This window comes from Symphalangus syndactylus, chromosome Y, assembly GCF_028878055.3.
Source record: "Symphalangus syndactylus isolate Jambi chromosome Y, NHGRI_mSymSyn1-v2.1_pri, whole genome shotgun sequence".
NCBI lineage: Eukaryota > Metazoa > Chordata > Mammalia > Primates > Hylobatidae > Symphalangus > Symphalangus syndactylus.
In genome coordinates, this window is record NC_072448.2 from 19083356 (window position 1) to 19098950 (window position 15595).

A 15595-nucleotide genomic window follows, 5' to 3' on the forward strand; every position below is an offset into this window, starting at 1 on the left:
AGGCATGAGCCATCAAGCCCGGCCTTATTCATTTATTTATTTATTTATTATTTTTTTTTTGAGACAGAGTCTCACTTTGTCACCCAGGCTGGAGTGCAGTGGTGCGATCTTGGCTCACTGAAATCTCCACCCGCTACGTTCAAGCAATTCTCCTGCCTTAGCCTCCATAGCAGCTGGAATTACAGGTGTGTGCTACTGTGACTGGCCAATTTTTGAACAACCGTATATTTAATGATGCTTCACCACCAGTCATCAGGGAAATGCAAATTAAAACCGACAATGCACCTTCTCTAAAAAATTTTAGAACAGCTATTATCATGAAGATGAAAAATGACATGTGTTACTGAGAATGTACAGCAAAGGGAATCCTTGTGCACTGTTGGTAGGAATGTAAATTCATATTTCAAATTGTTAACATGATTATTTATTTTTAATTGAAAAGTTTTTGTGCTTTAAAATGCATTAATATGAGTTGCTTTCTATTAGTCAAACTTCAATGAGAAATGCCTTAGTTACCCTAAATTAATATAAATAGGAGCAGTCTCCTAAGACTTGCCTTAAGAATCTGTACTTAAGATTCTCCTTAAGTACAGAATAAAACCTGTGGTAAATACTCTTTCTGAAGAAAACATGTTCACTGATAATGTGTATGCTACAAACACTTGTTAAAGGCATAGTTTCCAAAAATGTACTAGGTGAAAAATGCATTACGGTTATTTTTCCTGCTCAGTTTTTGGATCCAGATGGATTTTTTATTTTGTTTTATTTAATGAATTGTATAATTATAGTTAAGAAAACAAAAATTACTATTGCACGTTCACAGGAGAAAAATGAATTTTATTAGAAACCACTTCCAAGATTTTTCTGTGTATATTTTTTTAATTTAAGAGCCTCTTAACAAGTCACATTCAGCATCTTTACTCATTTTTCTGTGAAAGTATATATGTATATTTTATGACTATATCATACTTTTTTGATTGAAAAATATCCAACCCTACTCCAGGAGTGATAGTAATTCCTTGGCTGCTTATTTTTATTTTTCTGAGTTTTCTCTAGGTGTTTACATAATATTATGGTGCTTCTGGCTGATTTTCAGTACGTCCTGGCAACACTTTGTCTGACCACTTTGGGTGCAAATACTGATAGAAGAGGAGCATAAAGCCAATGGCCAATAGGTAGGTTATGATGAGCTGCACGGCAATTAATGAGTCACAACAATTCAGCAAAGTTTTCCCTCCAAAGAACCTAAATACCAATATCATTATCACATTTTCTAAAAACTGAAAGCTGTAGTGTAGGATTCCATGGCCCCACCTCTGTCTCCTGTCAATTATTTCCTCATCTGACAACTGCAGTTTCACTGCTGACCAGCAGGAGAAGTTGATGGCAGCATGTAGTAGTGTGATCAGGATAAGCATCAGTACTGTACCCACCATATTGGAATTATTTTCTGTGTTGCTAGGAAGATGAGCTCCACTTTTCCAAAACTCCAGCCACGGTGCCAACAATGATACAAAATATATGATTAATAAAAAGGGTAGGCTCTTCAGTTTCAGAGATGCAGTGAAAAATGCCAGAGTCACTACACGTGAGATAACCTCCAAAAAACGCCATATCATGACACAGATGAATTCCATTGGCTGTAGCTTGATGGTAGTATCATCATTGCTGATCTGGATGGCCAGTATATTGCAGTGAATGGCCCCATAAGTAACTGATAACAGGGAACATGTTATCAGCAATACTATTAAAGACAAACATGAAAACATTAGAGAATATTTTCCATTAGTAATGACCACTTTCTTTTTTAAACTTGCCATTTTAAGATATATTCTTCCTCACCCACCTCCTTTAGAAAATCATTTACTTATAAAAATAAAGGTTTGTTAATCTTCCATTTTCAGGGATACAGTAAGTATAGGCATGCAAAACATATATTACACCTTGGAAAAACAAATAATAAGCAAATACATACATATCTACATTTATATATATATATATGTACACATTCCCTCAAAGAGAAGACTGGCACAGATAAAATGGGAGAGACACATTCAGATCTGATGCTATAAGGTGTGACAGCACATAGAAAGCAGTCTCACTTTAAAAACATTACCTGAATTAGACATTGAAAAGACAGTTCCATTCTTTATAGAAGGTTAAGAGTGTCAAGTAGGAAGTTAGCATGTGAAATAGGAGACTAATGTAATATAAACTGTGTTTTAGACTATGCTGGTAACAGAAAAGAAGAAATAAGCTGTGGAGTTAAAGTCAATCCTGGAAGTGGAGCTGACAGATTCTGCTGAGTGATGGAATACAAGGTACTAGAGAAGCAGAAAAAATAAAAAGTTACAGAAATTAAGAAGTGTGCATGTGCACATGTGTGATTGTATGTATCCATGGAATTTTATGAGAAAATTTTTCATAAGCAAAATTATTTTAATTTCAACATTGTTCTCTCAATAATTAGATAAATAAGAACATGGAAGAAAACCAAAATTATGGAGTAGTTGAATAATTGTTTTAAGCACTTTTGTACTACATTCAGTTGAAAGAGAAAAAATTCATTTTACATATACATGCAGGTTAAAAAAATACACTCCAGCTGGGCACGGTGGCTCACACCTGTAATCCCAGCACTTTGGGATGCTGAGATGGGTGTCTCATGAGGTCAGGAGATCAAGACCATTCTGGGTGACAGAGTGAAACCCCATCTCTACTGAAAATGCAAAAAACTAGCGGGGCATAGACCCAGCTGCTCGAGAGGCTGAGGCAGGGCAATTACTTGAACCCAGGAGGCAGAGGTTGCAGTGAACCAAGATAGCACCACTGGACTCCAGCCTGGGCGACTGAGCAAGACTCCATCTCAAAAAACAAACAAACAAACAAATAAGTGCTAAAAAAAAACACTCTTCATACACAATGAACTTAAGCCAGAAGACAAAAAAGAGGCCAAATAGCAAAATAGTCATTCCTCATCTAAATTTATTATTCAATTTCTAACACCATTTAGAAAATGAATATTAACACTCTATTTATTCCTTAAGGAATACTCAGAGTGAAACTCTAGAACATTAGCATTATAACTGCATTTATGAGAAATGAGACTGAATATAATAAATAACCTAAAAATTAAATGTTTGAAAGTAAAATTTGGCCAGGTATGGTGACTCATACCTGTAATCCTACCTTTAGGAGGCTGAAGTGAATGAATCACTAAAGCCCACGAGTTCAAGATCAACCTAGGCAACATGGTGAAAACCTGTGTCTACAAAACACACACACACACACACACACACACACATTTAGCCAGGCATGGTGGCACATGCATGTAGTCCCAGCTATTCAGGAGGCTGCAGTGGGAGGATTGCTTGAGCCCAGGAAGTAAACATAGGATTTTCACTTGGGTCTTTATTTTTCTGTGCCTTCACCCCAGCACTTTGGGAGGATGATATCAAGGGGCAAACTTTTAGACCCATCCTGACAACAGATGGGAAACTGTGGCCTCAGCAGGATGGAGTCGAGTTCCAGTCAACATTCCTACTGGTTGACTGAATAAACCTTAGAGGGAAGACCATGGCAGCTGCAGGCCTTGAGTGCATCCAGTGCTCTACTGAGGGCTACAGGTGCAACCTGCCACTGAGTTAGCTTTGGTGGTCAAATTACTTCAGCCATCAAAATCTAGGCATTAGGATTCTCCCAACTTCTATCAGGGCTGAAGCTATCATAGACTTAAAGACCTTAATTTTCTTCTTCTTCTTGCTCTGAATCTCTGGACAGGCTTACTGTAGAAAGAAGCTTCCAAACAAAGCCCAACCATGAACACTGAATCAGACACCTATATCATTGTGCAGACAACAATGCATAGTCACAAAGATCAGGATCAATGACGAGAACATCATGGCACCAAGTGGACAAAATAAGGTGCCAGTTGTGAGTGACCCAAAAGAAATGGGCATGGACACATAGCCTGACAAAAAATTCAAAATACTTATTTTAAGATAATGTAGTGGACTTAAGGAAAACACAAACAATTCAGAAATTTATCAGAGAAACTTAGCAAGGAGATTGAAATAATGGGAGGAAAAAACTAACAGAAATGTTGAAGATAAAAACACAATAAAATAAAAATAAATGCAATTGAGAGCATTGACAGAAGTGGCCAAGCAGAAAAACTCAAGGACAGATCAATTAACAATATACAGTCAGAAGAAAAAAAAATCTAGAAAGTTCATAGGATTTATGGGATAACATCCAAACAACAAATATATTAGTCCTGGTGTTCAAGGAAAAGCTGGGTGCAATGGCTCAGACCTGGAATCGCAGCTATTTGGGAGGCAGAGGCGGGTGGATCACATGTGGTCAGGAGTTTCAGAACAGAGTGCCCAACATGGTGAAACTGTGTCTCTACTAAAAATACAAAAATTAGTCAGGTGTGGCTAGTGGATGCCTGTAATCCCAGCTACTCAAGAGGCTGAGGCAGGATAATCTCGGAACCCAGGACACGGAGGTTGCATTGAGCCAAGATCACGCCATTGCACTCCAGCCTGGGCAACAAGAGCAAAACTCCATCTCAAATTAAAAAAAAAAAAAAAAAGTGTATTGCAGAAAAAAAAGTAAAAAGTCTATTTAGAGAAATAATAACAAAAAAATTTCCAAATCTAAATAAAAATATAAATATTCAGGTAAAGGAATATCAAAGTCTTCCAATAAGATTAAATCCAAATAATATCACCATGGCTTAATATAATTAAACCAACAAATATCAAAGACAAAGAGAGCACACAGAATTAAGCCGGATGAAAAAGAAAATATCATATCAGAAATATACCTATATATTTCATATATGCATATATATAATGTAAAAATAGATACAAAGGGAGAAGAAAACTACAAGGTACTAATAGAAAACTTCAGCACCTTACTTTCAGCAATGAATAGATCATGCAGACAGAAAATCGGTAAGTAAACATCAGATTAAAATGCACTGTTGGGCAAATGGACAAAACAGTTACAGAACTATCCATCCAAGAGTTATAGAATACACATTCTTCTCTACTGCATACATGGAACATTTTCCAGGATATATCATGCATTAGGCCAAAAAACACATCTTGATGAATTTGAAGAGATCAAAGTCATACAGGGTATCTCTTCTGATATCACTAATTCATAAGTACATGAAAATTAAATAACATACTCCTGAACAACCAGTGAGTCAATGAGGACATTACACAGAAAATACCATATTTCTTGAGACAAAAATAGAAACAGAACACATCAAAACCTACTGGATATGACCAAAGCAGTTTTAAAGGGCAAGTTATGGCAATAAATGTCTTCATCAGAAAGAAGATACCAAATACACCAAACCAAAGAATTAGAAAAACAAAAAGCTAAAATCAAAAGTAAAAAAAGTCCCTAATAAATATAATCAGAGACAAAAAAGGAGATGTCATAGCTGACACCTAGAAACAAATTAATGGTAAGAAATCAAATCAGCAATAAAAAGTTACCCATAAAGAAAAGCTCAGGACCTGATAGACTAACTGCTGCACTCTACCTACCACCAAAAAATAACTACTATCAATTCTTTTTAACCTAGTGGAAAAAATAAAAAAAAGAAGATATGTGAACTGTTCCAGTTCATTCTGTGGAGCCAGCATTATGCTCAATACAAAACCAGACAAGGACATGACAAAGAAGAGAAAACTACAGGCTAATATACCTGATTAACATAATGTAAAAATCCTCAACACAATACTGGGAAACTGAGTTATAATGCACATTTAGAAAATCATTCATGATTTTCCATGATCAAGTGAGATTACAGGAATACGGGAATGGTTTAATACACAAGAATCATTAAATGTCATACATTCCATCAACAAAATAAATAACAAAATCTAGGTGGTAATTTCAATAAATAAAAAAGCCATTTGACAAAATTCAACAACTTTTTATAATAAAATTTCTCAACAAATTATGCATAGAACAATTGTAACTTAACACAACAAATGACATAAACAAGAATAACCAAATAATGCTTTACATGACAAATCCGTAGCTAACATCACACTCAATGGGAGTTCAAATTTGAAAGCTTCCCTGTGAAGATTTGAAAGGAGACTAAGAAGTTCACTTTAACTGCTTATATTAACATAATCCTGTAAGTCTTTAGCCAGAGCAACTGGACAAGAGAAAGAAAAGGTACCCAAATTGGAAAGAAAGAAGTAAAATTGTCCGTATTTCCTAATGATATAATATGGAAATCCCTAAACACACCACTAAAAAGCAGTTAGAACTGTTTCAGAAAATCAGTTGAGTTTCAGTTTACAAAATCAACATATAAATTAAGTTAATAAATTAATTTATTAATTTATTAATTATTAAATTAATTAATAAAGCCACACACCTACAACCATCTGATCTTTGACAAGGGCAATGAAACAGGCAATGGGAAAAGGATTCCCTTTTAAATAAATGAATCTAGGATAACTGGCTAGCCACATGCAAAAGAATTAAACTGTACTCCTACCTTTCACTATAGACAAAAATTAACTCAAAATTGATGAAATGTTTAAATGTAAGACCTCAAACTATAAAAATTGTGGAAAATAACCTAGGAAGTATTATTTTAAACACTGATAGTGGCAAAAAAATTTTAGCGAAGTCCCCAAATGCAATTTTGCATAAAAAGCAAAAATATAAAATTGGGACCTAATTAAACTAAAGGTTTTCTGCACAGCAAAAGAAACTGTAAACAGATCAAACAGACAACCTACACAATGGGAGAAGATATTTGCAAACTATGCATCCAGCAGAGGCTTAAGATTCAGAATCTATAGGGAACTTAAATCAACAAGGACAAAACAAACAACTCTGTTAAAAAATAGGTAAAAGTGGCCAGGCGCAGTGGCTCATGCCTGTAATCCCAGCACTTTCGGACGCTGAGGTGGGTGGATCACCAGATCAGGAGACCATCCTGGCTAACAGGGTGAAACCCCGTCTCTACTAAAAATACAAAAAAATTAGCTGGGCGTGGTGGTGGGTGCCTGCGGTCCCAGCTGCTTGGGAGGCTGAGGCAGGAGAATGGCATGAACCCAGGAGGCAGAACTTGCAGTGAGCCAACACTGTGCCACTGCACTCCAGCCTGGGCAACAGAGTGAGACTCTGTCTCAAAAAAAAAAAAATTAGGTAAAAGAAAATGAACAGACACTTCTCAAAAGAAGACATACAAGTGGCCAAACAAGCATATGAAAAACTGCTCAGCATAAGTCCATGTGCGGTGGCTCACCCCTATAACCCCAGCACTTTGGGAGGCCGAGGTGGATGGGTACCCTGAGGTCAGGAGTTCAACACCAGCCTGGCCAATATAGCAAAACCTTGTCTCTACTAAAAATGTAAAAATTAGCTGGGCAAGTTTGGCACATGCCTGTAATCACAGCTACCTGGGAGGCTGAGGCAGGAGAATCACTTGAATCTGGGAGGTAGAGGTTGCAGTGGGCCAAAATCATGCCAGGGCACTCCAGCCTTGGCAACAAGAGTGAAACTCCATCTCAAAAAACAACAACAACAAAAAACCCCAATAATTTCAGCAGCAGTAATCATCAGACAAATGCAAATCAAAACCACAATGAGATAGTATCTCACACCAGCAAAAATGGCTATTACTAAAATGTCAAAAACCAACACATGCTGGGTGAGCATGCTAAGAAAGGAGAATGCTAACACAATGCTGATAGAAGAGTAAGTTAGATCAGCCATTGTGAAGTTTCTCAAAGAATTTAATACAGAGCTACCATTTCAACCCAGCAATCCCATTACTGGATATGTACCCAAAGGAACATAAATCATTCTGTGTCCAAGACACATGCAGTCATATGTTCATTGCTGCACTATTCACGATAGCAAAGACATAGGATCAATTCAGGTACCCATCAATGGTACATTGGATAAGGAAAATAATTGATTAATTTCTTTCATATGGTTGCATAGTATTCCATGTATGTGTATGTGGAATACTGTGCAGCCTACGAAATAAATAAATCATGTCATTTGCATCAACATAAATGCAGGTGGAGGCCATTATCCTAAGCAAATAAATGCAGGAATAGAAAACCAAATAGATTTATTACTCACAAGCAGAAGCTGAACATTCAGCACACCTGAACATAACTATGGAAATAACAGACATTGTCGACCACTATTGGGTGGAGGGAAGGACACGGTGGGCTAAAAAAAACTCCCTGTTGTGTACTATGCTTACTACCTGGGTGATGGGATCCACACTCCAAATCTCAGTATCTCACAATATTCCCATGTAACAAACCTGTACATATACTGTACATATACTCTCTGTATCTAAGGTAAAAATTTAAAATAAAAGATACAGAACTATTTGCCTGGTGACTTTTATAAAATTTTATAGTCTTAGGCAAATTCTAATTTTCATGCAGTTTCAACTTCTATTAAAAGCAATGCTGTTTGGCTGGGCACGGTGGCTCATGCCAGTAATCCCAGTACTTTGGAAGGCCAAGGCAGGTGGATCACGAGGTTAGGAGATCGAGATCATCCTGGCTAACACAGTGAAACCCCATCTCTACTAAAAATACGAAAAAATTAACCAGGTTTGGTGGCAGGCACCTGTAGTCCCAGCTACTCGGAGGCTGAGGCAGGAGAATGGTGTGAACCTGGGAGGTGGAGATTGCAGTGGGCCGAGATCGGGCCACTGCACTCCAGACTGGGCAACAAAGCAAGACTCTATCTCAAACAAAAAAAGAAAAAGCAATGCTGTTTATACAAGGCAGATTATAACAAAAATATGTTTTAGATAAAAACTTAATTCCTCCACTTCATCTCCAAATATTATATCAAGCTTAATTTAACTCTTCAGGGTCAATGAAATAAATTGATGCTAACTTTTATTTATATTAAATTTCTATGGATTCCAGCAGCATCTTTTTATTATCTGCTAATCAAATAAATTCATAGAAAATATTATAAAAAATTTTGTGCAACTGTAATTTGGGATTACATATTTCAACTTCTCAATTTCTGTTATATTAGTACACCTTATTGACCTTGTCTATCTTTCAGCATCAAGTAACTCAACTTACCTCTACCCAAAGGCCATTCTCTTATAGTGAGGGTGATATATATCTGAAAAATTAATTGTGGAACAGAACAGAGAAAAGCCTGAATCACTGACATGTACTTGAAAGCCTTCTGCTGCATTAAATTATCCCGGATTGAGAGTGCAATCTCCCTTTCCAGCATCGTGTTTCTCTTTGTGATGGTAACTTGACTGTCTTCCTTCTCCTGTTTAAGATTTTTCAACAATTTGTGGTAATTTACAATGGTCTGCAAACACCTGTTAACAGGAAGTAACATCCAAGGTTAACATTTATTGGTGACAGACATCTAGAAATATTTGAAAGTTTATCAGTAGAGGAATCCTTAATTTTGAAATTATACCATCAAATGGCAAACATTAACTTAATCACACTGGATAAAAAATAAGTTTCTAACAGTTTCTAATATTATTATTTATGGTAGTTCTTCCCTCATTTTCAACTTCAAATAATACATAACTGCAGTCTGATAAACAAAAATTCAAACAGCAGATGAAAAAGTAAAAATTCCCTCATTCATACACAATTCAACTCACTTTCTCTAGGTCAGTTTGATTAAATATCACAATTTTTTTCTAATGCATTTATATTCTGACACATACAAAAGCTATTTCTCCAGAAACATACTATTCTGACAACTTTTTAAAGACATCAATATTTTTAGGTGTTCTTCTCATGATACAAATGTCAGCTGCCTCAAAGGAAGGACCCCACATTTTCATTGGAACATATTTTGACTTACGATTTTTCTCTAGTGATGAAATTTAGCTCATTTGGCATTATTTTAAGACAGCAGTCTAAAAAAACTCAATGAATGCTTAAAACAGCCACAGGTAAGTGACAAAAACACACACAGATATGATCTATAGTGGAGTTGAAATTCAAAGTAGTCCTCAAAGAACTTTCACAAATAAAAATCCATGGGAAAAAAAGCAGATCTTTATTAAAAAAAATCACAAAACATAAATAAAAACAAGATACCATGAATAAGAAGCACAAGATGACCCCAATGTATTTCCTATGTAAAATTTACCAAACCAAAAAATATTTACTTTTTGAAGAAATAATGGAGCACTTCAGAAGTATGAAAAAACAATGCTTTTCAATGACGAGCAAGCATTAAAAAGAACCAACAGAATCTCTAGAAAACAAAATGTAAAAATCACTGAGTAAATTAAATAGTTGAAAGCTAATTAGATAATTGAAAAATAAATAACTTTAACAAAATTACAAAAAAAATGTAGCAAAGACAGAAAGAATCATCTAATATATGATGGAGATTATAGGGCATTTAAGAAAAGAGTGACAAAGCCTACAGTTCTGATGAGAATTTTAAAAGAATACAGGCCCTGTCTCTACTAAAAAATACAAAAAATTAGCCAGGCGTGGTGGCGGGCACCTGTAGTCCCAGCTACTCGGAGAGGCTGAGGCAGGAGAATGGCGTGAACCCGGGAGGCAGAGCTTGCAGTGAGCCGAGATTGCGCCACTGCACTCCAGCCTGGGCGAAAGAGCAAGACTCCGTCTCAAAAAAATAAAAAAAATAAAAAAATAAATAAAAAAAAAAAAAAGAATACAGGAAGTGGCAGTATTTTTAAAATAATGACCAGAAAAAGAATTTCAAATTGTTACAATCATGAATTCTCACATTAAGGAAGTCTTATATATCCTAGGCAGAAAAGACTTATAAAGAATAAAATTAAGTAAGTGTGGCCAGGTTCCGTGGCTCATGCCTAGAATCCCAGCACTTTGGGAGGTCGAGAAGGGGCGGATCCCTTGAGCTCAGGAGTTGGAGAGCAGCCTGGGCTACATGGTGAAACGCTATGTCACCCCAAAATACAAACATTAGCCTGGTGTGGTGGTGCGTGCCTGTAGGTAGTGCCGGTTTTTGCTGAGGCAGGAGTATCTCTTGAGCCTGGGTGGCAGAAATTGCAGTGAGCTGAGATTACACCACTGCTCTCCAACCTGCACAACATGGCAAGATGCCATTTCAAAAAATAAATACATAAGTAAGTGCAAGTTTTAAAATAACACAATGCGGGCAAATAGACTAAACTTACATGTTCAGAATTACAAGTTGTCACATGTTAAAGAGTTATAATTAAAGCATAGGAACAAGAAATAAAAGCAATCACCAAAAAAAAAAAATCAAAAACAACAACAAAAAAATACAAACAACAGAAAAGGCAGAAAAGGCTGTTTGTGCTTTAATAAAATCAGAAGAAACATTTCAATGCAAAAAAAAATCATCAGCATAATAAAGGTCAGTGCAAAATAATATTTTGTCAGAATATTGTATTAATTTTAAGCTTCTATACACCTAATAACTTGCAAAAATGAACAAATCCAGCATAAATCTAAAAGAAAATATGTGACTAAATGGTCTGGAGCCCATTTTCTCTAATACAAACTGCAATTTTCAAAAATGGAGACATTGTTAAAATTTATAAAAAATCATTAATGTAAGTAACACCCTTCTTTAAACACACAGGATATTTTCAATATCTCCAAAGTCTCCTCTGTCATCGTCCACTATTGTACCTTTTTCTCACCACGCAATCCAATGGCCATAATATATCATTTCATTAGACCCTATTAACTAGCTCTTCTTTAGCAATTATGAAATGTATAATAAATTAAATAGAAAATCATATCACTATACATTTTAGACACTTTTGACCTTTAAGTACACACTATGATTTATTATCTCTATCTTCTGACCAAATAGAAAACGGTTTTTCTCACATCCCTTGTCTTTCATTATCTTGTATGAAGAATTTTATCAGGTTTGGGGAAGGAAAAATTTATAGATACTTGATTGAATTGTGTTAGCTTCAAAAAGGAAAAAGAAGAAGATAAGGAGTAAAGGAAAGAAAGAAGATAACTGAGAACATTTAGAGGTAGAATGTCTAATATTTAATCCTAAGAGATAATTTATGTAAACCATCCTAGTCTTTCTTTTTTTTTTTTTTTTTTTTTTTTGAGACAGAGTTTGCTCTGTTGCCAGGCTGGAGGGCAGTGGCACGATATTGACTCACTGCAACCTCTCCATCCTGGGTTCAAGTGATTCTCCTGCCTCAGCCTCCCAAGTATCTGGAGCTACAGGTGGGCACCACCAAACCCAGCTAATTTTTGGGTTTGTAGTAAAGACAGGTTTTCACCATGTTGGCCAGGATGGTCTCAATCTCTTGACCTTGTGATCTGCCTGCCTGGGACTCCCAAAGTGCTGGGATTACAGTCATGAGCCACTGTGCCCAGCTGTCATCCCAGTCTTTCTACAAACTCATTAACTAACACCAAAGGTGATGCTTGTGAAAAACAAAAAAAGGTTTTACCTTCATCCTTTTCTTTTTATTTATTTTTTGACATTAAAATAAGACATTAAGACAGCTTTGCAGAAAGAAAATAGTCACAAAAGTTAAAAAGTTGGCCATGAAAATAAGACTTTCTAAAAACTTGTGGAGATCTTGGAGAGGATGTTAAGCTGTAAAGTTATGTTAATCAGGGACTTCCATGTCAATCCATCTCAAGGTTGATAGTGTCCTCAATTGACATATACACAATTTTCCTCTTAGTTCCAGTAGACCAGAATTTAACAATCATTATGTTTTCATAAATTACCTTTCCACTTTTGCATATATTTGTTTTGTTGTCTTAAGGCATAAATATAATAAAATCTATTAAAAATGCTATAGGCTGTCAAAAATGAGAAAAAAACTAGGAGAATCTGCAGACCAATATCCTTTATGAACCACAGATAAAAAAAGCCCTCAACACCACACTAGAAAGCCACACTCAGCAACATATAAAAAATGATAATACACAACAACCAAATAGGATTTAGTTCTGCAACAAGAAGAGATTTGTCAGAGGCATGTGAACTAGAGCAACTCCATCTTAAACAGGAGCTAGGAAAAATGAATGTGAAAGATACTGGGCTGCATTCCCAGATATTTAAAGCATTCTAAGTTACAGGATGAAAAGGAGGTTTTATAATGGCTGCCCTTAGAGAATATATGACAAATGTGTTCTCAAATGTGTGTAATAAAAACTACACGTCATAATGAACTTGCTAATGAAACAGGTTGCAGCAAAGGAGCCAGTCAAAATGCACAAAAACCAAAATGGCCACAAGAGTGACCTCTGGTCGTCCTCACTGCTGCTCTCCCACCTGTGCCATGACAGTTTATAAATGCCATGGCAACATCAGAAAGTTACCCTATATGGGCTAAAAAGGGGAGGCATGAATAATCCACCCCTTGTTTAACATAGCATCAAGAAATAACCATAAAAATGGGCAACCAGCAGCCTTCGGGCATGTTCTGTCTATGGAGTAGCCATTCTTTTATTCCTTTACTTTCTTAATACACTTGCTTTCACTTCACACTGTGGAATTGCCCTGAATTTTTTCTTGCACAAGATCCAAGAACCCTCTCTTGGGGTCTGGAACAGAACCATTTTCCTATGACAGATTCAACATATAAAAATCAGTGAAATATATCATATTACTAGAGTAATGAACAAAAATCACAGGATCATCTCAACAGGCAGAAAAAATCATTTTGCAAAATCCAACACATGTCAAAATAAAAACACTCAACAAACAGTACTTTCTCAGACTAGCAAAGACCATCAATTAAGAGAAAAAAAGCTAGTACAATATTTCATGACAAAAATGAGGACTAAGCTCTCATTTTGTAATCTTGCCCAAATTCCTATGTAAGGGGTCTGGGTACTAATGCCCAACAACCATAAGTTCTCATCAGATGGATTTTAATTAACCCTATAAATTGTGACTTACTTTCCAGTCTTACTCTGGCATAACAAAACAAAACAAAGAAGAAAGTGAAAATATTTAGCTCAACACATTTTTTTTCCCCTGTGTTTTGAAATGGCCCTACAAAGCTGTCCTATATGGGGGAAAATTTGGATCTGTAAGGAATCTCTATTAATTTCCCCAGATCTTTTACTTCTGGGCCCTCCCAAATCTGAGGAGAATAATTGAAAGTCTAGCACTTTTAACAGGTGTGAATAGAACACATTTGTCATGTATTCTCTAAGGGCAGCCATTGTAAGACTTCAAAAGAACCTTGGTCGCCACAATATTTTATCTTAACCTGTTTCCTTTCTATCATCCCAGCTGTTTAGACAAACTCACCCAGTTGTCAACCAGAAAATGTTTGAATTTACCTATAGCCTGGAATCCGCCCAACCTCCCCACTGCTTTGAGCTGTCAAGCCTTTCTGGAACAAACCAATGTATTTCTTAATTTATTCGATTGATGTCTCATGCCTCCCTGAAATGTATAAAACCAAGCTGTACCCTGACCACACTGGGCATATGTACTCAGGACTTCCTGGGAACAGTATCATAGCCCATGGTCACTCACATTTAGCTCAGAATAAATCCCTTCAAAATATTTTACAGAGTTTAACTCTTTTCATTGACCAAAGACTGAAAACTTTCTCCCTTATATCAGAAATAAGTTAAACATGTAAACTTATTTTCAATATAGTACTGGAGGTGCTAACCAAAACAATTAGTTGGTGGGTTACCAGGGAAGATGTGAAAGGCAAACACATTAAAAAAAGGAGATGTAAAACTACCTCTATTCAAGATGACATAATTTGTATATAGAAAATCTGAAGGAATCCACACACAAAAAAATTTAAGCTAGTAAATAGTTTCAAGCATAGTTTCAGTACACAACATCTGTATGCAAAAACGATTTGTGTTTCTACATAGTAGCATTGAACAATTGAGAATGATGCTTAAAAAACCTTATTTATAATAACCTATAAAAGAAAATATTTAGAAATAACTTTCACAAATAAGTGTAAGACCTGTACATTTAAAACTACCAAATATCAACAAAAGAAGTTAAAGACTTAAGTAAATGGAAATACATCACAGGACCATGAGTTGAAAGACTTCATATTATTAAGATGACAATACTCCCCAAACTTATCTATAGATTCAATTCATTCCATATCAAAATTCATTACCTTTATTGTTGTTATTATTATTAACAATATTTGGAAGAAACAAACAACTGATCAGTTGGGAAATGCAAAAGACTCCACATAGCCAACAATTTTGCAAAAATAATATTATTAACTTAATTAATTTGTTAATTAATACTTTCTACCTAAAAACTTATTACAAAACATTATTCATCAAACTGGTAATAATGATTAATACATAGATCAATGGGATACATAAGACAATCCAAAATATACACTCATATTTACTGTCAGCTGATTTTCAACAAGGCTGCCAGGACCATACAAAAATGAAATAGAAACAAAAATCACAATGAAATTTTATTCATTCGCATTAGGAGCTATGATTTAAAGAGACAATAGAAGTGGAGAAGAAGTACAGTTACTTTGGTAAACAGTCTAAGAGTTTCTCAAATGTCAGTCTGACAGTCTGCCAATTCCTCATTAGAGGTCAGGAGTTGG

The 15595-nt window shown here is 35.6% G+C and overlaps 1 protein-coding gene across 1 annotated transcript in view; it reads right to left on the minus strand.

Moving 5' to 3' along the window:
* Positions 1 to 933: 933 nt before the first annotated feature.
* The window catches only part of XKR3 (XK related 3), a 30915-nt gene continuing 16253 nt past the window's right edge, over positions 934 to 15595 (minus strand). Inside the window, exons 3-4 of the mRNA XM_055269605.1 lie at positions 9120 to 9373; positions 934 to 1744 (exon numbers count right to left, since the gene is read on the minus strand). Of these exons, the coding sequence (XP_055125580.1) occupies positions 1071 to 1744; positions 9120 to 9373 (928 nt within the window). The 3' untranslated portion in view covers positions 934 to 1070. The remainder of the gene's footprint in view (positions 1745 to 9119; positions 9374 to 15595) is intronic.